The sequence below is a fragment of the Phaseolus vulgaris genome, chromosome 6 (genome assembly GCF_051622355.1).
Source record: "Phaseolus vulgaris cultivar YP4 chromosome 6, ASM5162235v1, whole genome shotgun sequence".
NCBI classification, from domain to species: Eukaryota; Viridiplantae; Streptophyta; class Magnoliopsida; order Fabales; family Fabaceae; genus Phaseolus; species Phaseolus vulgaris.
Window position 1 is genome coordinate 33,786,354 of NC_143503.1, and position 25,913 is coordinate 33,812,266.

The following is a 25,913-nucleotide window of genomic DNA, read 5'->3' on the forward strand; positions in this document are numbered from 1 at the left end:
ATTTGTAGTTGAGAAAAAAAAATATTGGTGGGTGTACATGGAATCCCAAATTAAGTTATCAACCATTCTATTTTGTCATCACACTATTAATATATTAAGAATCTACTTTTGTCATTATAGAGAAAAAGAGGCAACTAATAATTTATGCATGTACTTTTACTGTTTATTTTCTCATAATTAAAACCAAATGTTATTTTATCTATTTATTTTTCAAAGAGCCCACCCAAAATAATGCATCTCATTAAATTTTATACTGCTTCCTTTCCATGTGTTTACATGTTCAAATCCATAAAGTAAAAACATGTTTAATGGAACTGAATTTTTTTCATTACTCATCATAAGAGCCAGTTAATTAATTTGTTATAATTAAACAATAGTTTTTTTTAATTAGTGACATTAAACTTTATTGACCATTAGTGAGACGTGTTTTTATTTTTTTTATTAGTTTTAATTCTTTAAAGTTATTTTGTTTTAATACATTTATTATTTTAAGTTTAATTCATGATGTACTTGAATAATCAAGGCAATATTACAAAATAGTCTTCACACAAGAAGTTAAACTCCCATAGATATAAGACTTTAAAGGAATATAGACAAAAAAAAATTAACTGAGAAAACATTTTAAATTAATTATAATAAAGAAAAGCCAAATCAAACTTCTTTTTATAACAGGGCAAAAGAAGTATCGTAGATAACTTTTTATACTTTGACCACCTTTGTACCAAGATACTGCCTCTATATATAATTACAGGTAACAATTATCTTAAAACTCTATTACATGTAACTAAAACTTTAATTACTTTTATCTTAATTAATTATATAGCCCCAAAAATATTTTTAAAAAATATCATTAGTAGAATTAAATTATACTAATTTATTTTGTAATTAGCCTAAAATTGATTATTATTTTTATACATGAGTCCTAAAAGAATATTAAATAACTGTGTATTTGTTAAAAAGGTATATTGAAGTTCTATCCATGGTATATTCTCTGTATATTTTTAATGCACTCCGATAAAAAAAAATATTTTGAATTTCTTGACTGAATGATTATTAAGACCTTTAAACTAGAACCCCTTGGAGTTCTTCACTCTTTTAATTTAATTATTGGAGTTCAATCTCACTCGGATTAATTATTTTTTTCCAAAGTAAATTTGAACCAAATGTCATCACATAACTAAATAAAAAAAAACAAAAACAAAGTGTATTATTAAGATAATGTGCTTATAAACTAAAATATTTCCTTTTTTTATAATTTTCCTTTTTAGTGTTCAAAGATTTCATTTTAATGGCGAAACACCCAACACGGGAAGACCATGAGTGTTGAAGTTTGAACTTCAAAAGAAGGAAAAAGCCTTCCTTTTGAATTTATCTTCTATCAGAGAAGATGAAGAAGAAGTGGGTGCACTGCGCACACCTTGGAACATCCAACACGCAGAAGCAATCTCGAAGAAGAAAACTGAATGCATATAAAATTAAACAATAAAGCATAATTAAAAACTGAAAATTAATTTATTTTATTTCTAAGCTTCAAATGTTCGCTGTTACAAACAATTAAGGAGACTCAAAAAAAGATCTCAGGCTAACCCAATAATCAATCAATAGCAAAAGCAAGGAACGGAGACAAGTTTTGTTGTTTTTGCTTTCAGTTTTTCCAGCTTCTTCAAATGTCACGCTTCCAGAAACCCAGTCAACCTGAGGATCGAATTTCTAACCTGACTCAAATCTCGTCCCTTCAAAGTCCTCCCATTCCCGGTGCAAACTGAGAACGCCATTTTTGCCGCCACCCTCCGCCTCACGATCTCATGCGGCGGCGTCATCTCCTCCGTCTCCTCCTCCTCGCTGGAGTCCCCCCGCCGGACCATTCCATCGGGTATATTCACAGGCTTTGAAATCACCACCCTCTGCGGCTGGGAGGCCCCCAACTTGACCTCTTGATGGAGGCTGTGGTCCGAGAAGACAATCTCGGATTCCGTGAACTCCTCAGACATTTGTTTGGGTTAAGATTTTACGAATTATTTTGGGGTTAAATGAGGTTTGGGAATGAAACAGTGAAGGGTTGGGGTTTTATTTATAAGAACGGGGAAGGGATCCTTTTGAAACGTAGATAGTACACTTGGATTGGTTTGTGTTGTCAGATGGCGTCATTATAGATTGTTTCATTCACTGAGTCGGCTCATTTTCCAGCTCCTTATTTTCTCCCTTGTGGGTCCCACTTTTTGTTTTCTTCATTTCAATACCACCACATTTCCTTTTCTTGCAATTAACTCCTACCCTGCCTTCTCTCTAGTTAATCCCAATTTAAAATCACACCAATGCTCTTATCTTAACTATACACGTGGTTCCAAGTTGAATTTCTCCTCTTTTTTACCTTATTTCATGTTTCGGAATCTAATGAATTATTTATTTACATCTTTGTTCAATGCTGAGGTTTAATGTTTATCCAGAAAAAACTATATTGAATTAAGTTAAGAGTTTATGGTTTTCTAAATGCTAACTGCATGATTTCAATGATTGCTGCATCGGTTATGAATTCTGTTATTTTCCAAAGACAAATGAATTTATACACAAAGGTTTGATGCTGTTTCAACTGTTGTTGCATATCATAATTGATAATTGTCGGTTAATTAACTATCTATAACTAAGATGAATGTAGACGATAAGTGTGATTGCTTACATACGTGGTTACTGCTTCATCGTTATCTAAACCTCGTAAAGTTAAAACGGATTTTAACTTAGCGTGTCAAACCATAGTAACTTATACAAAGTAAGATTTCTGACAGAAGACATAGAGACTAGAAAAAGTAGCTGTTTTTTTTGCTACAATCAATGTGCTATGAGTGTTTTGGCCGAAGTATTACTAAAATACCTTTTTTCTTTTCTTTTTAATCCTTTTCAAATGATGACAAAGTAGATGAATAGACCCGACATTAAATCCTGTAATAGAATCTCTATATATTAAACTATTAAAATATTATATAAATAGACACTTTTATAACATTTTTTTTATAATTGAAACTGCATTAACTATTACACGGTTGTAGTTATTACCACACAAAAATAAGTGTTTATAAGAAATTATAAATTTAAGATAATTAATGTTTTTCAAATTTTTTTATAAGTATGAAGCTTTCTTTTATCTTACTATTTAATACATTACTCGTACCATAAGATGTACACAAAAATGGATAGAGGTTAATTCTGAAGTACAGTCAGTGTTACAACTTTTATAATACCCAATAATTAAAAATAATCTTAATGTTCCTTTTAAAAATAATAATTCAATATTAATAACTTTAATTATGATAGGACAATGATTTTTTTTTATAATATTGGATTTTTTCAATAATTCATTTAAATATGGTACACTTTTTTTAATAATTTGAAAATTAATTGTTAGTAACAGTAATTAATTTACATAATTTAAAAATCTTTGAGGATAAATAACTACAATTTTTTTAATAAACTATTGATTAAAGAACTGTAGAGTGCTCTGTAAAATTAAACACTGTAATATTAATAAAAAAATAAATATATTGTTATAAAATATTAGAAAAATTAGTGAAAGTATTTTAGGTAAAAAAAAAACATAACTTACCTGTCATTTCAGTCATTTTGGATGCATCTGACCATTTCTTTTAACCGGTTTATAATATATTTTAATATCTTATTTGATAAAAAAATAAAAATGTCATAATAGGAATATGTTGCAGTGAAGGACCAAGTACACAGTTAAGGACAGTACAAAGTTACAGAATGATCGTACAACGAATTCAATTTTTTTCCATTATAAATTATTTTAATTACATAATTCAGTTGTTAGTAGACATTTTAATACGATAATGCACGTCTTAGTACTGTAATTCTATATTTTATGAGTGAAATAATATATTTTATGTAAAAATATATATATTTATCTCATTTAAAAAAATAATGTTGAGAAAATTGGCATATGGTATAAGATTTGAAATTTTTATTAACAATAAATTTTAAATGGAAAATGATTTTTTTATAGACATATTATATATTTTATTTTATTAGAAATCATGAAAATGTTATATTGGAAGAATAGAACTATGAAAAAGTAATAAAGAGAAAATCAAAATAAGTTGAATTTTTTTTTACTTACTACTAAGTATAAAGCTTTTAGTTGTACTTGAAACTTTCTTATTATGAGATTCCGGTTAGGAATCTATGTTACTAATGTAGATGATTTAAGTTGTGGAATTATAGTTAAGTTTTATGAAGAGTATAATGAAAAAATTTACAAGTATGCATCCTGTTTAAAAAAACAAGGAAAGTTAATTTTAGTATTTAATTAGTTTGATAATTATTTGGATATGTGAAGAATAGGATAGTTGAAATATTATAAATGTTGTAACTAAATTGTGTATAGTATATGAGGTTAATGAAACTTATTTGAGTGTGCACTAAGTATCTTTTCTTAAGAAAGAGGTGATTGTTGAGGTGTTGAGAAACTAAGGTGAGTGATTATTTTTAAAATTATAAGATTATTGATAATTTCTTTCGATAATTGAACCGAGATAAATATAATATAGTTGAAAAAAAATTGTTAATGTAATTATTATAATCCTTAATATGTATTGAGATTTGAACGAGATTTGAAAAGTAATTTGCATTTATTTTTCATAGATGCATTATATTATTACAACTTCTCTTATACTACCAAACAACTTGTCTTTGGTGGATTTCTTATACTCAACTCCTGAATGTTTCGCTGAGCTCATTGCAATTCTTCATTTGAAGGTTTCATTTGTGTTAAGCTCATTTGTAACTCGCTCAACGAATTACCTTTCTTCATTTTGAGGACTTCCGTGTGTTGAGTGCATTTGCGACTCATATATCAGATTTTGAGCTCAAAATGCACATTTGTTTAGAACATGTTCACTTAGCAACATTTATCTCCTCTTAACACTTTGAAGTGAAATTTTGGGGTGTTTTCTTTCTTAGTTTTGCTCATGGCCAATTTTCTTTGCTCATAGGAAACTTTCTATATTGATTCAAAACCACTCAACTACTTCTTGCTTCTAACAAAAATCATTTAACATGGGTAAAGAACTTCAAGTAATTAATTATTTTTATTATAAACATTTTTGAATTTTTAAGTTGGTAACCCTTTTATTTTACAAAAAAAATAAAATTAATTTGTTCAATTTAAGTGTCTAAATCGAGTTAAATCAATACTTACTAATTATACAACAAGTAACATCTTTCAAACAACGAGAATCCACTCAATCAAGAGTTACCTCATAATTATATTCTCTTGTCTAAATGCAATGTGTGATCACTTAACCATATAATAATTCATCTGTTAAAGTTGAAGACATGACGCCATTAATATGATGAGATATTTGCTATAGTTTTACATTATATGTGATTTATATTATAACTCTTTATGGATAAGCTATAATCTTTTACATAGGTTTTGATGAAGGATATGTAAGATTGAATATTGACAAACAATTACGGAAAAAATAAAATAATATACTCAATTTATATATATATATATATATATATATTATTTTTTTATCACTAATACAGTCAACATTAACATATTTAGAGAACAGTGTGAGTCTTCCCTTCCTTCAAATTTTTAATCTCATTGAGATGCACTAATTCATGATTCTTATATCCCTATTTATAAACAATTAAATTGTAATTTGTCGTGTATTAGTGAAAATACTAAAATATATATATATATATATATATTTAGATGTATTTACAAACTACTATAATCATATTTAATACAAGGATATATGATATTACGAGTGAGAATAGAAACTATTTTATTTTTTCTAACTTGTGATATATACTATATATAAAAGTTTAAAAATTTAGAGTGCCAAAAGTTATAATATATTTATATAATTTTATCTTAGATCTTTTTACATTAATTTATTATAATAAATTTAATTTTCCTATGAATAAGTTAGTTCTTCTAGTGGTACATAATTTGATTCTCTGAAATAATAATAATATTTTGAATTCTTATTTTGTAAATAAAAAAAGTTGGAAGATAATACATCGTTAAGACTATTAATCAATTTTTTCAGCAAAAACTAGTTATAAAAAAAATTAGTGATATTGTATATATCAGCAGCATATGTACCAAATTATAGAAAAATCACAATATTAATAAATGAAAAATTATCATTAATATAATATTTAAGATAATTATAATACATGTCAACAAGCTTACTGGATAAAACATTCTTCATTTACACCATTGATACACTAACTAACTCTTTATGGTATGGGAAAGATTTTAAGAAGATAATATTTTTTACTCATTTTTTAAATTAAAATAGTTGTAGATAATACTTGTAAATTTAATAAATAGTAATTAATTAGAAATTTTGAATCCAAATAATTCATAACCATATTTGGAAAACAGTACACAGGTGGTCCCTACTATTAATTAATTGAATTCTTTTGAAGTTTTTAGTTTATAAATATCGCAGAGAAGAAAAAAAAAAGATTGCATTTACTTTCCATGTTTTGGATGTGCATTCATTTGCGTTTTAGATGAGAAAATGAGTCCGTGGTCCCAAGATCTTTGTTTTCCTTTTTTCTATCTAAGTATTGACAATATTTCCTCAATGTGTATTTATGGGCAACATTATTGAACACTATGCTCTGTTTGAGATATACACAGTTCATGTAAGTATAGTGGTGCAACTTTTTTCTTAGTTCAATGTTTCTGTGTTTGGACTTCACGAGATTATGTCACAAGTTTGAATTATAATATAGTGTTGCAATAGTGTCTTCATAATGTAGATTATAGAATAGTCTATAACTGAGTGATGAGACATGAGTGATGAGACAGAAAAGAAAAAAGGCATTTAGACTAATTTGTTAAATTGAAAAATTTATTACGGACAAAACTAACATCCTAAGTTGAAATGTTGAAAATATTTGTTTAGGTAATGCAGAGCGGAAGAAAGAGCATCGAGATTGAAGTCAACCTAAAAGTTGTTAGAAACTGAGAATAGAAGTAAAAAAAACATCCTACGTTAATTGATATTTACGTGTAGAAAGAGATGTTGTGTTGTTATTAATGAGCATATAATAATAAGATTATATAAAATAGGAAAGTATATTATTAATGAGATGTTATGTATGGTAGCAGCATTGGAAAGCGCAACAATGATTGATTGGGTGAAAAGCGTGGCGATAAAGCTAACTGTATGTGTTTTACTACACCTTCGCGCATCTCAAGCCAAGCCTCCATTTCCCGAGGCCACAATCCTCTCTCTGCCACCGTGGGCCCCACACCTCATCCACATAATACCTGTCACCTCTGCGTACCAGGATTTCCAACCTCACCGCCCACTCATTTTGCAACACGTGTCCCGTGCTGATGTCACGCCCCCACTTTTCCACGTGCTCCCAGGGTTTCTCCTCTTCATCATTAATCCTGCTTCGCTGCTACGTTCCCCACGTCGTTTCTTTGTTTTCGTGCAAGTCTCCACAACACTACTACAATTTTTCTTAACTTTATCTCAATCCTTTTATTTTATCTTACTTTCTTTTCGGTTTTCTCTCTGTTTTTCTCTAATATGCTGCGCAACTCACTTCTCCAAGCAATGTTCCCTTGCTTTTCTCCGCAAGGATCTTGCTTTTGCAAACTTAATCGCCCAATCCTCTTCTCATAATTATTTCCCAGGATCTAATCACTCTATCAAACGCCCCATTGTCAAGCAATTACTTGTTTTTTTTTAATAAAATCACTCTAATTTCTTTTTCAATTTTAACAAAATATAAGTCAATTTTGGAGAATACAATTTCAAAATACGAAGTCTCATGTTTTAATTAATTACACCATTTTTGTATTATTTCTTTTGTTTTTAGAGAAATCATATAGTTAACCCATGACTTCTGTTTTCAATTTTTTTTCAAAAACCCATGTATATGCTTCATCTGAGGGAATTTTCTTTAAATAATTAATCATGACAAAAAACTATTTTAAGTTACATAATAGGTTTTGTAACTAAGATAAGAAAGATTACGTAGAAAAGATGTAAAATCTAAATTATTAATTACTAATCAAGGCGTGTTTCGTAGTGTCGTGATAAAACAATTATTACAAACAATTGCATTTTTACAAACTCGATTTTTCTTTCTAGAGGGACACCCTAATTTGTTCACCCATTTGTATCTATTTTTGACAGCAGTATTCTTCTCTATTTGTACTTCAAGGATACATCATTTATTATACTTTTATCTTATATTTTTATTAAAAATAATTGAATGCACAAATTTTTCAAATTGAGAAATCTATTTACTAAAATTCTTAAATATAGTTGTCACGAAACATACATGCATGTTTTTTAGAAACAAAAAAGTCAGTGCATTAAGAGTACAACTTAAAAAAAAAAATAAAAAAATAGAAGTTGTGTGTGTTAGATATACTGTTTAACTGAAAACAAAAGAAATAAAAATAAAAATTACGTAATCAAAGTATGATTTTTATTTTAATGTTAAAGTCGTGTTTTTAAAAAGCACTTTTTTAATTTGAAATTGTCTTCTTTGTGCTTATCTATTTTCGTAACATTTTAAAATTTGTCATTTTAATAAAATTGGAAAAAATTACACCAATTTTATTAAAAAAATCCAATTACTTCTTAGTTATTACTTTATTATTTTGCATGAGTTGGGTTCGATTCAGATGCGCTCTTAATTAAAGTTATGGACAAGAGACAAACAACAATATATATATATATATATATATATATATATATATATTTCGTATATCGTTTTCAACCTTGTATGGGAATTCATTTCATACAAAATTAATGAAGTCACACATTAATACGTTAGAAACAAGTTAGAGGAGATACAATACAAGTAAAAGGATTATGAGTTCAAATTCATGAATTATTTGTAGCAGTACATAAGGAAGGCACTCAAGCTATGGAGTCATTTCAAATTAAAAGGAATGGTTAAAAAGGCAAGTATCACATTGATGGGTCCCATGAAATTTAAAAAGGGATATTATATCCTATGTAAATGAAAATAAATAATCCAAGTGCCTCATATTTTAAATTATAATATATAAATAACAACAACCTTTGTTTAACGAGTCAATCTCGTAAGGTTAAATTCAGCATAAATGATAAATTAAATTAAATCTAAAATTCTCCTGGTTGTTTTTCAAGGAACGCAACCATCGTTGTTTAATTAGGAAAACATCATAAAATTGTAAGAACTGCATGGAATGCTAAAATCTGGCCAACAAATAACAAAATTGTAAAGTTGAAGTTCTTCCATTTTAAGCAAATAAATGAAAAATAAAAACTGTTCTTAGCACGTGGGAACTGAGAAAGACAATAATAATTGTAACATAAAAGATTTTTACCCTTTTTTTGTGAATGATTAACCTGTGCTAAATAATTAATCTTTGGGGCATCTAATATGCATGGTTGTCGAAAAAGGCTTATCTGATTATGCATGTGATGGGTATCTATTAAAATTGTATTCTCTATCAGTACAACAATCATAGAAATGGTGAACATGTGACACTGGTAAATGAAATGGATTCGCCTTCTTTATACTCTTCGTTAGATACTCCACACGTGCTGGCAAAACCTTATTTATAAGGGTTTTTAAGAGTAAAAAATATTTAAAAAATTTATATCTCGTGAGTTAAAATAAATTTATTCACAAATTGAAAAATAATAATTTATATATAAAGTAAATAGAATATGTAAACCAATTTTAATTTATAAGTAACTTACTTTCTTTTAAAACTTTTTTTCTAAAATTTATAGGGAGAAACTTGTCACAAGTTCTTTAAGAAAGAAAAATGAAGGAAAAATTTCAGAGTGATTTATAAAATTAAAAATGAAATCGCCCACCGTGGGGCTCGAACCCACGACCACAAGGTTAAGAGCCTTGCGCTCTACCAACTGAGCTAGACGGGCTTTTGATTTTATTTGAACTAACTGTAATTTAGAATGTTGACTTCTAATCAGAATACTTCACACTCTTAACTTCAAATTAATGATAAATATAATTTCATTTTCCCAATTTACATATTTATATACTATAAAAGAATTAAATATTAAATTATAATTACATATTTATATAAAGGTTAGCACTATTATTTTTGTAGCTTTGTTGAGTCTCTAATACGTTGGACATAAACAAAAAGTTTGACTTTATTTTCAATATTGAGCTGGACATATAGTACTGTATAATATATTTGAACTACCAAAACATTGAATCACTTGTTTTGAGGGGATATAACATTACATATTAGTTTAATACTACTACAGATGGTGTAAGATGCTTATGAAGAAAACCACGTCTTAATTTTCAACTGATGAAGCTGTTGTTACTTGGAAGGCAGACATGAAATAAGTTTGCCAAGTACAAATTCTAAAGTAAGGCTCAAGAAATGTGGTGCCATGCCAGTTTTTTGAATCACAATCTTTATTATTTCCTATACTTATTTCCAAAATAAAATAGAATTTTCAGATGCTCAAGCACCCAAGGGTTATGATACATGGTTTATAATTCATTCTCTAAAGCAGAAACCTTTATTTAATGATGATAAAAGTTAGTTTTTGACCAGAAAAAAAGGAATATAAATTAAGAAAAAACTTCTCCCTAAGTAATTTTAGAAGAGAACAAACTTTTCTACAAAATAACATTAGTTTGTACAAAAGCTAAAAATTAAATTTAGAAAAATTATATGAGAGATTTTATAAATTAACTTCGGACAAACTATTTTTTTTCTTCAAAAGGAGAGTTTATAGAAAAAACTCATCCAAATATACTAAAAGAGCATGCAAGTAACTAAATATATGTAAAAGAAATGCAGTTAAAGAGAAGTTTGGCATGAATCCAATATAAAGAAGTGTGTAGATAGATTGGTTTGCAAAGAAGCTCGAATGGAGGATTTTTAAAATTAAAAGGGTGTTTGGAGGAAAATATTGGAAAACTATGAGAAGGGTGGTATGATAAATAACAAAGGAGGTGTAAATAATATTTTACTTTTTATGGGTCAGCCGAGAAAGAAGGCCAGAGCAAACTGAGCCCAAAGGCCCATACCCAAACATGCAGAATTGCAGCAGAGAGAAACACGAAATTAACAGAACAGCGCGCCGAAAATAGTGCATCAGTTCAGAGAATATGCCATAGTGCGTGCAAATTCGTATATCTGACGCCAAGGAAAAATCGACCCAGAGGAGAATAATTTTTTATTTATTTTATTTTATTGGGTAAGTATTAGCCGCAGTATTAGTTTACTGTGCAATCAATTGCGTCGGTCAAAGTGTGTTTCCTTCTACGATGATTTTGTTTCGTGCATGTTCTTATTGTGCTGTTTCTGTTTTGATCAATTTTCAGTTGCTATAACACTGGTTTCTCGAGCTTGTCAAAATGATTAATTTTGGAATAAGTAAGAGTTGGTTTTATATTGCCTATAAAGTGTTCGAAGGAATGCATAAATGAAACTGAAAAGCGAGAACTATTTATCTTTAAATAGTTTGGTTGTCGACTGAAGACAATTTAAATTGTTCGGCGTAAACATAACAACAAAGTATTCTGAAATGTGATAATTTTACAGGTTTAAAATTTAAGGTAAAATAGACTATTCTCTGTCTGGGTAAAACAATTTTTACACTCTAATCACAAACCTTCATATATGTCAGCCAGGTTTGTTAACTCTTACAGAAGTCTTATGAAGGATGTTTTTAATTGGTTTACAGTGTAAAATTTTTACACAGACAGTGTATAGCTATTATATTCTAAATTTAATGCGTTTTATGTGTATACTTAGGTAGTAAAGTGAGTGAGTTCTTAATTTTGAACATGATATGTGTAGAAGATACATGCTATATGTATAATTAGGTTCTGTACTCAGCATAGTGGTGTTAAACAGAAAAACAACTTAAAGATTCTGCATAAAAGTTATGAAATATGAAGAAAATTGTTCTTTAAACTTACTACCAATTCGTGTTCGTCTGAAGGAGTGTAAGCACGCTTCGTTGCTGTTTTTAAAAAGTTTAGCACTAAGAATGAGTTTAGGGAGTGCATTCGTGAAACTGAAGAGATACTGATAAATGACAGGCCATAGCTTTTACAGTAGATCTTGTTCAACGAAAAGGAATGATGGTGTTTGTTGAATTGCAGGGAGTGCAGTTTTGATAACTCTAGAGGGTACTTATCGGTTCGACTCTGTGATAACACATCTCCAAATTTGAAAACCATGATGCCCATGACATGTTTAAGCTCAATTGTTTCTCCTATTCTCCTGTCACGAATATGTCAGGTAATGCTGTTCTTTTCACCAAGAAAAGAGCTGTTTTTGTTGTGATTTCTTATTCTTCTGTTCTGACTCAGGTTAAGATGGATACAACAAGAGCCCTTGTATGGGACAATAAATTATCAACAAATGCAATAACCGTCTCACCGAAGGTAAACAACAAAGAGTTTTTATAATAATTGCATTTCTTTTATTTGGCTTTTGAAATATTGTAATATTCTGCTTTTGATTGTAGAGAAGTTTTATCCACTGCTTGATTAAGAGATCCAAATTTAGCCCAAAAGGTGGTGGTCCCATGGAGAAGAAGTAGGTTTTATTCTATTTTTCATTATTTTTCAAAGAATTCTTGTTTATGTGAATTATTAGTTTTACCTGGAATGCAGAAAAGGGAAGAAGACAACAGGAAAGAAAGAGCACCACTTGTGGAAAAGTAGAGATTCAGCTCAGTCTGGCCAAAAGGCCCTCACTCTTGTTAGAATTGTATGTCACCCTTTTATATCCTTTTAGTCAGAATTTTAGATTTGGGGGTATTACTGGATTCTCCACATTCATCAGCACTGCCATAATCTGATATTTTATCACCTAGTGGATTCAAAATTAAACTTGTTCTGTCAGTACGGGTTGGTTTGCATTTGTTAGTATCTTCAACTGTAACTTACATTTTTTTTATTAAAAGCTTACTGTTGTGATCGGTTAATAGATTGGGCACATCGATTTCCCTCTAACACAGTGATTTATCTCCTTTCTCTTATTTTTCTTCTGGTTTCTGGAGTTTTCTTGAGCTTTTCCACAATTCTTCTACCGATTCTCCATTTTTTACATGTTATTGGATCATATGGAGGCACAGATGAATGTGGAGAAATTGGTGATACAGGATAGGAAATGAACTATTTATTAAATAGAGTAAATTGATTAAAAAAGTACCAAGAAAATAATTTAATTAAAGAACAAAGGAGGGTTCTTTTCATCTTAAAGTATCATGTTGGTTTTGATTTTGTGCTTTATGGAACTTGAAATGGTAGGTTTCTAAACTCCCTAATGAGAAAGAAGCTGTTTATGGGGCATTAGACAAATGGATAGCTTGGGAAACAGAGTTCCCAGTGATTGCAGCAGCTAAGGCTTTAAATTTACTCTATATATTAAATAGAGTAAATTGATTAAAAAAGTACCAAGAAAATAATTTAATTAAAGAACAAAGGAGGGTTCTTTTCATCTTAAAGTATCATGTTGATTTTGATTTTGTGCTTTATGGAACTTGAAATGGTAGGTTTCTAAACTCCCTAATGAGAAAGAAGCTGTTTATGGGGCATTAGACAAATGGATAGCTTGGGAAACAGAGTTCCCAGTGATTGCAGCAGCTAAGGCTTTAAAAATCTTAAGGAAAAGGGGTCATTGGGTTCGTGTAATTCAAGTAAGAACACAACTACTTTAAAGAGCTTCTGTTCTGTATCATACCAAGCTCTTTGTCTTCCTTTATGAATTTTTTAAGAATATTAGACAGCAAAGAATCTTACTGATATTAGTCCTCGTTAAATCACAGGTAGCGAAGTGGATGTTAAGCAAAGGTCAAGGAGCAACGATGGGAACATTTGATACCCTTCTTCTGGCATTTGATATGGACCAGAGGGTAGATGAGGCAGAATCATTGTGGAATATGATCATACATACCCACATGCGCTCTGTCTCAAAGAGACTGTTTTCTAGGATGATCTCGATATATGATAATCATGATATGCCGGATAAGATCATAGAGGTATCCTTCTTTGAACCATTAATCTCACTTCACCTTGCATTAATTTTTTGTTGTTGCAATTTTAACTTGAATCTTCTATGCCTAAACAATTGCGGCCTCACGTGTAAGTTCAGGTATTTGCAGACATGGAGGAGTTGCGGGTAAAACCTGATGAAGATACGGTCAGGAGAGTAGCAAGAGCCTTTACAGAACTAGGCGAAGAAGAGAAGCGGAAATTGGTTGCAAGACGATATGGGATTAAATGGAAGTACATTCACTTCAATCGTGAACGAGTGAGAGTTAGAACAGAAGCATATGAAGATAATGAGTCAACCAATTGAAATATGTATATCAATATGTGCCGATGAGGATACTACTTGTTAAGTTCTACTGCAGCTGCATCAGTGGCTCATCAATCTGATTCATTGCTGTTCATCCAGGTCTAACATAGCTACTGATCAATCAGAGGTTGTACTAAATTGAGGGATCGGGGCTCTGCACCCGAAATTGAAAACGACAATGTTGTAATGTATATATACTTAGTTAGCTAGGCATGTATTCAGAGCAAAACTTGTGAATATATAATATTTGATATCTACACTCGAAACTAGTTTCTTAGTTCTGCATATACTAATTTGTGTTTAGGTATATTCTTGAAACTGGATCAACCTAATGAACCTGACAATTTGAATCAAATTAAAGTGTTTTTGTTTTTCACTTCACAATCGTGTCGAACTTGTACCAAACAGATTAAATCTGATCCCTATTGATTTTCGATTCATACTTTTTAAAACCAAACCACTGATTACTGATTGGATTCCATAAGTTGGATTTTCGTTTTACGTTTAGGCAACCAAAACCAAAGTAACGCCGTCCTTAGTCCTTTCCAAAGTATTCTTTTAGGAGTAATCTAAAGAATGATACAGTTGATACAATTTTCAGCACAACCGTGCGTGGCTGCTGAAAGAACAGTGTTTTAAGACACGAAGAGTTGTGATATGTTCTCTGGCTGCACAAACTTCTATTTCTATTGTATTTTCTATAGCAATATTTTGCATTTAAATATATCAAAATCTTTATACAAAAATACATAAACAATTGTGATACACAGAATTAGGTATGAGCAATGCCATCTCATATGAAACAGGCAGACATAGGCACAAAGTTGTCTAAACATTTACATATACTACAGCAATATATGATGTACATATCTCTTTTTTTTTTTTCAAAAAAGAAGGCAAAAAACCTTACAGATAGAACACATAATAATTTCTTGCAAATTCCATGGAGACAGTCTTCGATACCGTTAGGTTTAAGGGGTAGAGGGAGATTGTAAAAGATTACCATTTCAAACAGTTTGTACAATTTCAAATCATTTCATTTATACATATCAGAAGTATGTTACCTTTAGAACAGATAGATATGCATATGAAATGCCAATGTATTTTCCAACCATTGCAATTCTAACCTCTGAGGAGCGTAATAATGGTTGTAAGGTCAACATTGGCCACTATTCAGATAAATCAATATCTATATACATATTTTTTTTTTCTTTAGATGATACATATTTGAGAAGTTTGACACTCACAGTTTCATCACATGTCATAAATTTTTGTCCTTAGAGTCCACTCCTTCAAATTAGGCTCTGCAGCAACAATGTAAATGATAAAGGAACTAGTTGCAAAATACACAGACACTTTAACTAACAGCTATTACGTAACCACATTTTCAGAAAACCATAATGGATTAGGAATAGTTGTGGGGAAATGGAGGGGGTTAACTCCAAAATAGAATGAGTTTATCAAGCCTTTTTACTAAAATTAATTTCGGACAAATAATTATATATTTGTTACAATTTATTACAAATTATTTAAGATTTTATTTTACAAAGACAAGTTTTAGACAACATCATAATTAATATATATATATATATATATATTAAAAATAAAATCATATAATAAATATATTAAAGTTTTCTTAAAAAAAATTCATATTTTATTTAATTTATATTATTGTTTTAATATTAAAAGAATTCAATTAAAGAAGTATTTAAAAGTATTAACAAGTTTTTCACTGATCTAGTGTATCACATATCATATCGTATAGTATAATGAGTTTATTATTGTAATTTTTTTAATATCTTGAACCAAAAGCTTTTCATGATAACAAAAAAAATTGTAATGCCTTCATGTATCTTGGATAATTTAAACCATGTTTCTACAATACTAATTACATCCTCTGATAGTCTAGGACATGTGTTTTTGATACACATTGTGTTAAAATTTTCCAATTAATTCACACTTAATGTGCTACTTGTGTTAAAATCCTTTTTTGGGAGGACAATTGGTTGAGTTGTGGAGCGTTGAAGAGTGTTTTTCCGAGAATTTTCTCTCTTAGTGTGACAAAAGGTGCAAAGGTAGCTGAATTAGGGAATTGGATTGATGGTGTTTGGGTGTGGCACTTTGAATGGCGTAGACCCTTTTTTGAATGGGAGAAACCTCTGGTGGAGCAGTTCTTTCAGTTACTACAAGGGGCGAAGTTGGAATCAGGGAAGGCAGATTGCTGGATTTGGAAGGCAAGGGGGTTTCATACTTTTATGGTTAACTCAGCCTATTTTCAGGTTAGGTAGGATAGAGTTGGAGAGGTTTCTCCAGTTTACAGTAAGTTGTGGAGGTGCAAAGCTTTGCCTTCCGCTTTGGTCACTGCTTGGAGGGTGATGGAGAATAAGATTGCTACTAGGGTAAATTTGGAAAGGCGAGGGGTGGTGGTAAAGAATCTGGTGTGTGGTTTGTGTGGGAAGGTGGAAGAGTCGTCATGTCATCTGTTTTCCGTCTGCGAGTTTACCTGGCGGATGTGGTGTCTTTGTTTTGAGTGGCTTGGAGTGTCGTTTGTTATTCATAAGGACCCTTTGGTAAACTTCCAACAATTCAGGTTGTGTTCGGCTTCTGATGTGGTTAATGACGTTTGGGGGGCGATTTGGGTTGATGTTGTGAGTGGAATTTGGAGACATAGGAACTCGGTGACCTTCGACAGGGGCGTGGTAGATGCGCTCGAGGTATTTGCACTGGTACAGGTAAATGTTTGGTCTTGGATTTTTGCAAAGTCCTGTTGTAATTCCTTTACGTACCCCAACTGGGTTTTGAACCCAGTGGATTGTATGAGGCTGGTTGTTTAATGCTTTCTTGAGTAGCTTTGGTTGTTCCTTATTTAAGTAGGAAAGTGTTCCTTGGTTGGAGGTTGGTAAGGTGCTAGCTATTTATATATAAGGGTTGGACCACTCCTGAAGTAGTTCCCATTTATTTATTTTTTATTGCTGATAAGAAAAAAAAAACTTGTGTTTTCACTCATAAAATTGAGTTTCTACACATTTTGTTCATGACATCCAGTCTACATTGTTCATCATGCTAGACAATCTAATGAATGTACTCAACGAATAAAAGTTTTTTTTATCGCAAGAGTTAAACTTAATCTTCTAAACACATATTTTTTTAAAAGGTCTTCAATCAAACTAATATTATATAGAAAATGAAAATAATTAAATCTTGATGGTTTATGAAATGTTCTATTTGTCTATTTTTTCGATTTATCATTAATCCATATTTTTCTAAATATATTTTTCAAATAAATATTGCAAATATATTTTTTAATCTATTATGAATACTTTTCATTTTTTTTAAACATAGTCAATTTTAATAAATTGAAAATCTAAATATTTAGTTTTAGTATTTGCATTATCGAGAACAAAATAATTTTGTCATTATCTTTTTTATTTATTTTTATATTGTAAATATTGATGAATTAGTTTCTTAAACAATTCCAAACAAAATCAAATTATAAAATTATAAAATGAGTCTTTTATCTTCACCATCTACTACAAAATATTGTCTATTGCAAAATTTAAGATTAACATATTCAATTATCAAAACACATATTCATATAACTATATAAAAAAATTGAGTGTAAACAACAACAAAAAAAAGCAAGCCAAATAATTTTACAATGTTCCATACCATTTGATATCCACATTTCGTTTATCATACCACCACTTTGTCTTCATTATTATATATATAAATTTATTTTCCTCATAAAATATAATATATTTAATTTGATGATATTTTTATATATTATGTATGATACTTTTATATAATATAATTTTTTTTTATTAACGAATGTTAAATTCCCTGTAAAAAACCACGGGTACAAAGACTAGTTCTATATAAAAGACACTGCCACTGGGCTTCTTACAACGGTATGTTCGTGCGTCCATGCATACCAACCAAAGTAGTAATCATCTTGGCCGTGGTTGGTTAGTATCTGACCCCTGTTTGCTGTCACTGTGATGATGAACTTCCTTTTCTGCCCAACATCCTTAAATTTAAGGATATCTGGAGTGGCTGTAATGGAGAATTCCTTTGGTGAAAAGGCACTGAACTTGTAAACACTCCTTCTCCTACCAACATTGGTGACTGTCCTCTTAATAGTCCTAGTGTAATTGAGTTGATGGATTTGTATAGATGGATAGTTGAGTTCAAAGGATTCAGGAAGTGACTTTGGACAGTTATATGTAATGTTGAGTTTTTTAGTTTCTCCAAATCTACAAGTATAAAGAAAGTAGTCATTGTAGGAGGCATCATAAACTAGACCAGGATCTGCTGCTCTTTTGGGGTTGAAGTGGCCAGATCCCATTGCAAAAGGTGTTGCAAGATTTCCACTTTCATCAACCATTGGATGTCCAGTGTTGTCCGTTGTAATGGCTGCAAGAAGAGAAAAGAATCCAGATCAGGAAAATTGGGAATGCTATTGTTATAGACTTTTATTGCATGATGAAGTTAGAGTTTAGACTTGGTAGATTAAGAGTTGGATCATGAGCATGTTGAAGTTACCTGTAGTCATGAGGGCAGATCTTATAGCAACACTGCTCCAAGTAGGGTGTATGGCTTTGAGAAGAACAGCTGCAGCAGCAACATGAGGGCAAGACATTGAAGTTCCAGATAAGATGTTGTATTTCACCACTCGTTTGTCGTTATATGTCATTCGTGTGGGGCCATCTTCCGCGGTCCATGCTGCTAATATGTCTACTCCTGGGGCTGTAATATCAGGCTGAAAGTGAAAAATGATTAAAGAATTTTGATGTTACTTTGATATATGCACAGGAGATAAAGATAAATCAGTTGCATGATGACACAACACAAGGTTTCAAATGTAATGTTTAGTGAAGTATTTTGAGACAACTATGGCAGATATATTATCCAAAAAAAACAAAGGACATTGAGACAGAGTAGTTATCAAAGTATTTTTGTAAAGACAATAGAAAAGGACATAGATAGAGTGAAGAAATGATGAGGGAATTAGTACCTTGAGAATATTGTGGTCAATTATATTTGGACCCCTGCTAGAGAAGGAGGCCATGAAGGGTGCTGGTCTTGTTTTTAACACTGTTTTTCCTGGTAGAAATCTTACCATTGGATTTGGGGTAGAATGGATATAGTGAATGAGTTTTAAGGCATTATGATAGGACACTCCAGTGGCTGGAATAAAATGAGGATCAGAGGGTACATCATTTCCATTTAGTTGATTGTTCCCAAGGACCAAACCAACCCCCCCAGCCCTTTGAATTTCTAAGCCTTTTTTTAACCTTCCACCTTGCCCTCTAAGACAGAGAACTATCTTCCCCCTTGTCTTGTTAGGTTCAAGAGTATTGTCCAAGCAGAACCTACATGGTTAATTAAACAAACCTTTTCAATTTTATATTAGTCACATAATCAAAATCTATCAGAGAAAATCACCAAGTGCAGAAAATGTACCCAGAATTATTACGTGGCAAGCCTGGATGTTCAACATCATGAGCAAGAACCAATGGGTAAAACTTGTTTCCCATGTGGAGTGGAGTAATTGATCGACCCTGATATAAACATGGAAAACGAATCAAAGTTAATCATGTAGCCCCATATACACTATACATTTTCGAATCTTGTATTTTACAAGAATTGAACAAGATGGATCGTGTGATTTTGAGAAATTCTGTACATAGAATTAGCGTTGGGCCAATTGTGTTTCAATTTTCAGTATCGGAATCTTTTTAACCGGTCCTATGAGTTCTTTAATTACCAATTATCGTATTTTTTTATTGAAAATATAAACACGTAAATTTTTTATTTTTGGACCGATAAAATTCACCGATATGTGTTTTGAAAGAAAATTTTGACTGTTAAAAACGATAGATTCATTTTTTTTATCAAAGCAAAATTCTAACAGTATATCAACTCTACCCAATTTTACATAACTAAAATTATAATGATAATTTCACGTCATCTAATATCTGGGTTTATAAAGTATACGAGTAATATTATTTTCCTTTATTTGATAATGATTAAAACGAAGAACGATGGGCCAAACTTCTATTACAAATGTTCTGTTTGATCTTAGAATGAAGAGTAATTTATGAAGATTTCCTAAGACATAAAGTGGATAAAGAAGTGTATGCACCATTTTCGAATAAAAACAATAACAAGTGTGTTCCCAGCAATGTGTATATATATTTGACCCATTTTTACTTCACATAGACATGCAACCAAACACAGTATTTATAAACTTAACTGTTTACCTCAATGACTGTGCCAGTGCTGAGCTTAACAGGAGCAAGAAAGGAGCGATCCACTGTGCTGGCACCAACAGTGATGATCCATGGTGCAGGGTTAGACAAAGTTTGAGGTGTAGGGCCAGAGTTACCTGCACTGCACACTACAACAATGTTTTTCCTCACAGCATGCAATGCACCCCTAGCAATCGCATCCTCTTCATAAGAAAGTGGAGAACTGAAGCCAATGGAAATGCTTAGAACATCAACACCATCACCAATGGCATCATCTATAGCTTTGAGCATGTCAATGTTTGTGCATACGTTCCCTTCATCTTTTGACTGTCCCTTAATTGACCAACATGCTTTGTATATGGCAAGACGGGCCAAAGGGGCCCCACCTATGGCTGTGCCCTTGGCATAGCCTCCAAGGGCTGAGGCATGGGCCACTGCACGCCCCGCAACTATTGAAGCTGTGTGTGTTCCATGACCATCTTTGTCACGGGCTGATTTGTAGTCCTCTTTTTCATCTAGAGGCCCATATTGACTTTCATAACCACGCAAGTAGTAACGAGCTCCCACAATCTTTCTGCACCAAATATGCAAACTTCATGTTAATTACGGATTCATAAAAAATCACATGGAAAAAGGCTAAGAATCTCTCTTGTTTTTATTAAGTACTATTAGTACTATTTAACATACTATTATATTATGGGATGTCTCTTTCACGTGACTTTTCTGCATATATTTGCTAAGTTGATGAAAATAGTATGACACACTAATGGAATGATCAATCTATAGCAAAGAAATTTTAAGAAGCCAAAATGACTTTTAAATTTAAGAGTTTAAACAGAAATAATGTAAATAGGAGAACAACATTTTATTTACTTGATTATTTTTATACTTTTGATTTTCAATCTTTTAATGCGATTAAAATGTATCAAAATTAATTTCAATACGAATTAAATTAAATATATTCACAATTAGATATAATTATAGAGATAATTCAAATAAAAAAAAAGATAATAATACATTATTCATGGAGTCCTACCTAAATTAATTAATTAAATACAAGATATAAAAATCAAGTTAAGTACATCCGTTTAATTTATAAATGATTACTGATGTGTTAATTATTTTTAATTAAAAAAAATAGTATAGATGGATTGAGTATTTATCAATAAGAAAATGCTATGGATTAAATTGAATTTTTATGAAATGAATTGGGATGGATAAAATAGATTAATGGTTTTTTTTATCTGATGAATTATGTAAGATAAAATTTATCTAATTTGTCACTCTTATTGAAAAGTGACATTCTATATAGGTAATGTGCTGGAAAAAGAAATACAGAAAAAAGTTACAGAAATTACTATATGATTTTATTGTAAAAATATAATATATCACAGTCAAAAGGCCCAGTCAGATTCAGAAACATCACGAGTAACACCAAACAAAGACTTGTCAGAACTGCATAATTTTCATAGGGCTATCATCCCAATACATACAGATGAAAATGTTGTCCCCTAGTTTACATGCCACTTTTTTTCTCTCTCAGTCACATGTTTTGGTGTTTTGGCATGCACTGACCATTTCAGTGTAGAGCTTTCAATAATTATACATTTTTCTTTTCCTTCAATCATCTTCTTCTAGACTATGGAAATGGTACGCATAGTCCACACCACAAGCCAAGAGAAAAGACATTGACACAACAAAAAGAAAAAAGGAAAGAAAGAGATAGATACACAAACACAGGTATACATGTAGAGAAACTCACGAGATGCAGAATAAAAGAAGCCAAAAACAATTAAGTCAAAAGGACAAAAAGCTAGAAATCATATGTATCTAGACTAACAACCTCTAAGATATTCTATTTAGAATTTAACCCCACCTATCGCTAAAGGATTTCAAAATACCTTCTTTATCATTTTCTCAGAAAATTAATACTATATGTATAGGAAAAGAAAAAGAGAGAAAACCATGTAAATGTAGTTGTATGTTTCTCAAAGGTTCTCTAAGAACAGTAGGTCTATAATGTTTTACTTTCAGTTAAATATGTTTTTCTTTATTTTTTATAAAAATATAATATCTCACAGTATTATACACCTTGACAATGACATAATCATAATTTATGCAGCAACGGATGGTGAATTGAACTTTTACTTTAGTAATATTTAAGCTATTCGTTAGTGTTCAGTTCAAGATTAAATAAATGAAGAAAGAGACCACTAGTGCTGACTAAACTTATAAAGAAAACCATTCAAAGGTTCCAAAGTTCATTGAAGAACTTTCATATCAAAAGGCAATTGTCTTGCCATTTTATAATACATGTAACTATAATGAAAAAGCTACACTAATAGCTTATTCAGAAATAACAAATTTAGGGCTCTATTTTAGAAACTACCATCACTACCCTTCAAGAAAAAGCAATAATATCAAACTACTTATATTTATTTCCTGTGAAATATAACTTACGTTTGAATATATGTCTGCATAACTATTATTATATATATATATATATATATATATATACAAAAAAAAAATTAGAAGTTCAGGTTTGGTATAAAGAAAAAGCAACGTCACCTATTACACTGAGATGAACCGAAAGCAGTTCCATTTTGGCATTCTCCTTTCCATTTTTTTGGAACAGGCTCCATCCCTTCATCACTGAAGCTCTTTGAGTCTGGCCACACACCTGCAAGTAGAAGCACACTCATCACATTTTGACACGCACATACTAATTAACTCACATGCTCACTGGTTTGATGCTACTGATTAGTTATATAATAGAGTAAAATGAGAACAGCCACACCCATAATTAGAGTAATGCTATTACACAGAAAGAAAGGAAAGAAAAATGCGAATAATATATAGGTAATATGATGTTAGTTAGAGATACAAAGAAATAAACATTGTGGAAAAATGTTGTATGAATAACATTAATATTTGTTTAATTATTTTCAAGATTAAACCATAGACATATAAGGAAGACATTTATACTGATAAATTACCATTATCAATCATTCCTACTATGATATCTTTCCCATATTGTGCTCTGCTTTGCAAGTCTCCATTTGTGTGATTGGAGATTTCTTCCCTTGGATTTAAATGCCTATCCAATCCCACGAATTTCCATGATCTGGTGGTGTGCAAAGAGTAGATCCTTGCCTGGTTTTTATGCACAAAAACCACTCCCTCCATTTCTGTCCATGTTTTTCTTTCCAAAGTTAGACAAATATATAACTAAAAAGAGGGTTAAGAAGAACTAAAAATTAAAATCAAAACTGTTAAAAAGTTATCCAATTTTACCTGAGAGCTCATTGGCTTCTTTTGGGGTAAGCAATGCTGCAAAACCATTGATACTATGTTTGTAACTATAAAGAAGGGAAGCTCGTGCTTCCTCCTCAGTTTCTTTTACAGAAAGCAAAAAATCGTGATGGGTATTCTCAACTTCATGTGTTTTATCACTATTGCTGTGATCTCCGAACAACTCAACTAGATAAACCTGAGAGAATCCGAGAAAAATTGTTTCACATAGACTATAATCCACATGGAAAACCAGAAGACAAAAAAAAAAACTGAGAAGGATAGTAGATGAAAAATGAAAGACCTGCTTGGTGTTGCTGCATGAGGCCAAGGGAAGTAGAAGGAGGAGAAGTGAGAAGTAAGTTGCTGAAATAATGCCCTTAATTGCCATTTGTCTACAAATGAGTTTGATAATGAGATATTTATATTGAGGTTATACCAAATGTTTCAGTGCTCTTATCTCTAGAGTTTGAACCTAAATGTATGGTTCGGGATTAAACGACAAGATTTTAAAGGAATGATATTTTCATAGGTCTTTCCTTATAAGACATAACTCTCGTGATCAGTGATATATATATATATATATATAAAATGTTGACTATGTAGGACTAAATTAGTTTCTGTCGAAGATTCCCTGTATATTAGCATGATTCAGAAGGATTTGATACATTTATAAGGATTTAATAGATTAAATGTATTTTAGGAAAAGGAAGTGTAACTACTATAGATGCGTCTTTATTTCTATGTTTTTGATAAAATTCATATTTATTTATTACTAGAAATGTAAATAAGAGAAACATAAATACATACTAGAAATAAAATATATTTAAAGAGTCTATTTATTATACCCTTTGATCATATAAAAAAATTATTCTAATATATGTCCTTTTTTTGGTATTATTTTAAAGGGATGAAGTTATTTTGTGCCATTTGTGGTGCTTGAAAATTTAAGAAAGAAATTAGTATCTATAACTATTATTTTCATTTTCTTCCCTTTTTAAATATTTTAGTTTTTATTTATTTATTATTTTCAAAGTTTCAGATGACATTAATTATTCTTTTTTGTTATTTATACCTTGATTCCTCACCTAGTTTTTAATTAGCTATTGTAGTTATGTATTTATTATATTGATGTAAAAGTCATATTAGTAAAATAATATTTTATAATAAGTAATTTTGCTCACACATAACTGTTTTCTATAACTGACAACTTCTTTAAGAAACATATTTTTACGAGGTTTAGAGCATTTGAATGCTCTATTTAATTATATTTGTTTATTCTTTATAAAAAATAATATTTTATAAATATTTCATTTAGATTAATAAAAAATATTTTTTTAAAAAAATCTTAAACAACACTTAAGAAAATAAACAGATAATAGATAACTTTATATTCCTCGTGAAATGGATGCACACGTACAATTTTATTAATCAAAAGTAATTCAGTATTAGTATCTTATATGAAGATTATGCACATTATATATGCATTATATTGTAAAGGATATAAGAATGGTATAGATGAAAAATAGTAAAGTATTAATTTTAAAATAACTAAAACTCACCTAGAGAAAAAAAATCTATTTAATGTATAATTCTGTCAAAAATTAATTTATGTATAATTTTTACATTAAGGTATAAAAATAATAATAAAATATTTATTTATCTAAGATTTATTAGGATTTTTAATTTGTGAGTAAATATTGTCACAAAATTAGAATCGAATTTTACTTTCTTTGATGTAATTAAATCTAAACATACTTAGAAAAAAAATTTAAAAAATTAGTTAAATACTTAGAATGATAATAAGAGAAAAAATGTGGTATTAGCATTATTAAAATTTCGTAACTATTCATTATATATATATATATATATATATATATTTTATATTTTCTATATTAAATAAAATAAAATTTTAAATTAATTAGTTAACACCATTACATATGTCAACTTGTTCTTTGGATTAATTAGGAGATACAACTTCTTTAGGATTAATCCCATGTATGATC

General features: G+C 30.2%; 4 protein-coding genes and 1 non-coding gene across 7 annotated transcripts; 2 read left to right on the forward strand and 3 right to left on the reverse strand.

Annotated features, from left to right (window-relative positions):
* Positions 1–1,501: 1,501 nt before the first annotated feature.
* On the reverse strand, positions 1,502–2,056 carry LOC137833571 (protein S40-1). Its single transcript, XM_068641912.2, has one exon. It carries the CDS (start codon positions 1,989–1,991, stop codon positions 1,671–1,673), a length of 321 nt encoding a protein of 106 aa, XP_068498013.2. The 5' UTR covers positions 1,992–2,056; the 3' UTR covers positions 1,502–1,670.
* A 7,815-nt stretch (positions 2,057–9,871) lies between these two features.
* On the reverse strand, positions 9,872–9,944 carry TRNAK-CUU (transfer RNA lysine (anticodon CUU)). Its single transcript has one exon. It is a non-coding gene; the product is annotated as a tRNA-Lys (tRNA).
* Positions 9,945–11,107: 1,163 nt separating this feature from the next.
* Positions 11,108–14,631, forward strand: LOC137832426 (Pentatricopeptide repeat (PPR) superfamily protein). Of its 3 annotated transcripts, none has more exons than XM_068640586.2 (8): positions 11,108–11,246; positions 12,160–12,298; positions 12,370–12,444; positions 12,528–12,598; positions 12,676–12,772; positions 13,560–13,703; positions 13,833–14,045; positions 14,159–14,631. In XM_068640586.2, exons 2-8 carry the CDS (start codon positions 12,236–12,238, stop codon positions 14,363–14,365), a joined length of 870 nt encoding a protein of 289 aa, XP_068496687.1. In that variant the 5' UTR covers positions 11,108–11,246; positions 12,160–12,235; the 3' UTR covers positions 14,366–14,631. The 3 variants fall into 3 exon arrangements, with proteins under 3 accessions (XP_068496687.1, XP_090160245.1, XP_090160244.1); XM_090304118.1 differs by having other exon boundaries at positions 11,110–11,246; positions 11,997–12,298; XM_090304119.1 differs by lacking the exons at positions 13,833–14,045; positions 14,159–14,631 and having other exon boundaries at positions 13,315–13,570.
* Positions 14,632–16,740: 2,109 nt separating this feature from the next.
* On the forward strand, positions 16,741–17,199 carry LOC137833572 (uncharacterized). Its single transcript, XM_068641913.1, has one exon. It carries the CDS (start codon positions 16,741–16,743, stop codon positions 17,197–17,199), a length of 459 nt encoding a protein of 152 aa, XP_068498014.1.
* Positions 17,200–18,170: 971 nt separating this feature from the next.
* On the reverse strand, positions 18,171–24,417 carry LOC137832427 (subtilase family protein). The gene is made up of 9 exons (XM_068640588.2): positions 24,212–24,417; positions 23,911–24,106; positions 23,613–23,804; positions 23,185–23,296; positions 20,629–21,190; positions 19,829–19,926; positions 19,380–19,737; positions 18,908–19,124; positions 18,171–18,778 (listed from the first exon to the last, which is right to left on the reverse strand). Exons 1-9 carry the CDS (start codon positions 24,296–24,298, stop codon positions 18,237–18,239), a joined length of 2,364 nt encoding a protein of 787 aa, XP_068496689.1. The 5' UTR covers positions 24,299–24,417; the 3' UTR covers positions 18,171–18,236.
* Positions 24,418–25,913: the final 1,496 nt, after the last annotated feature.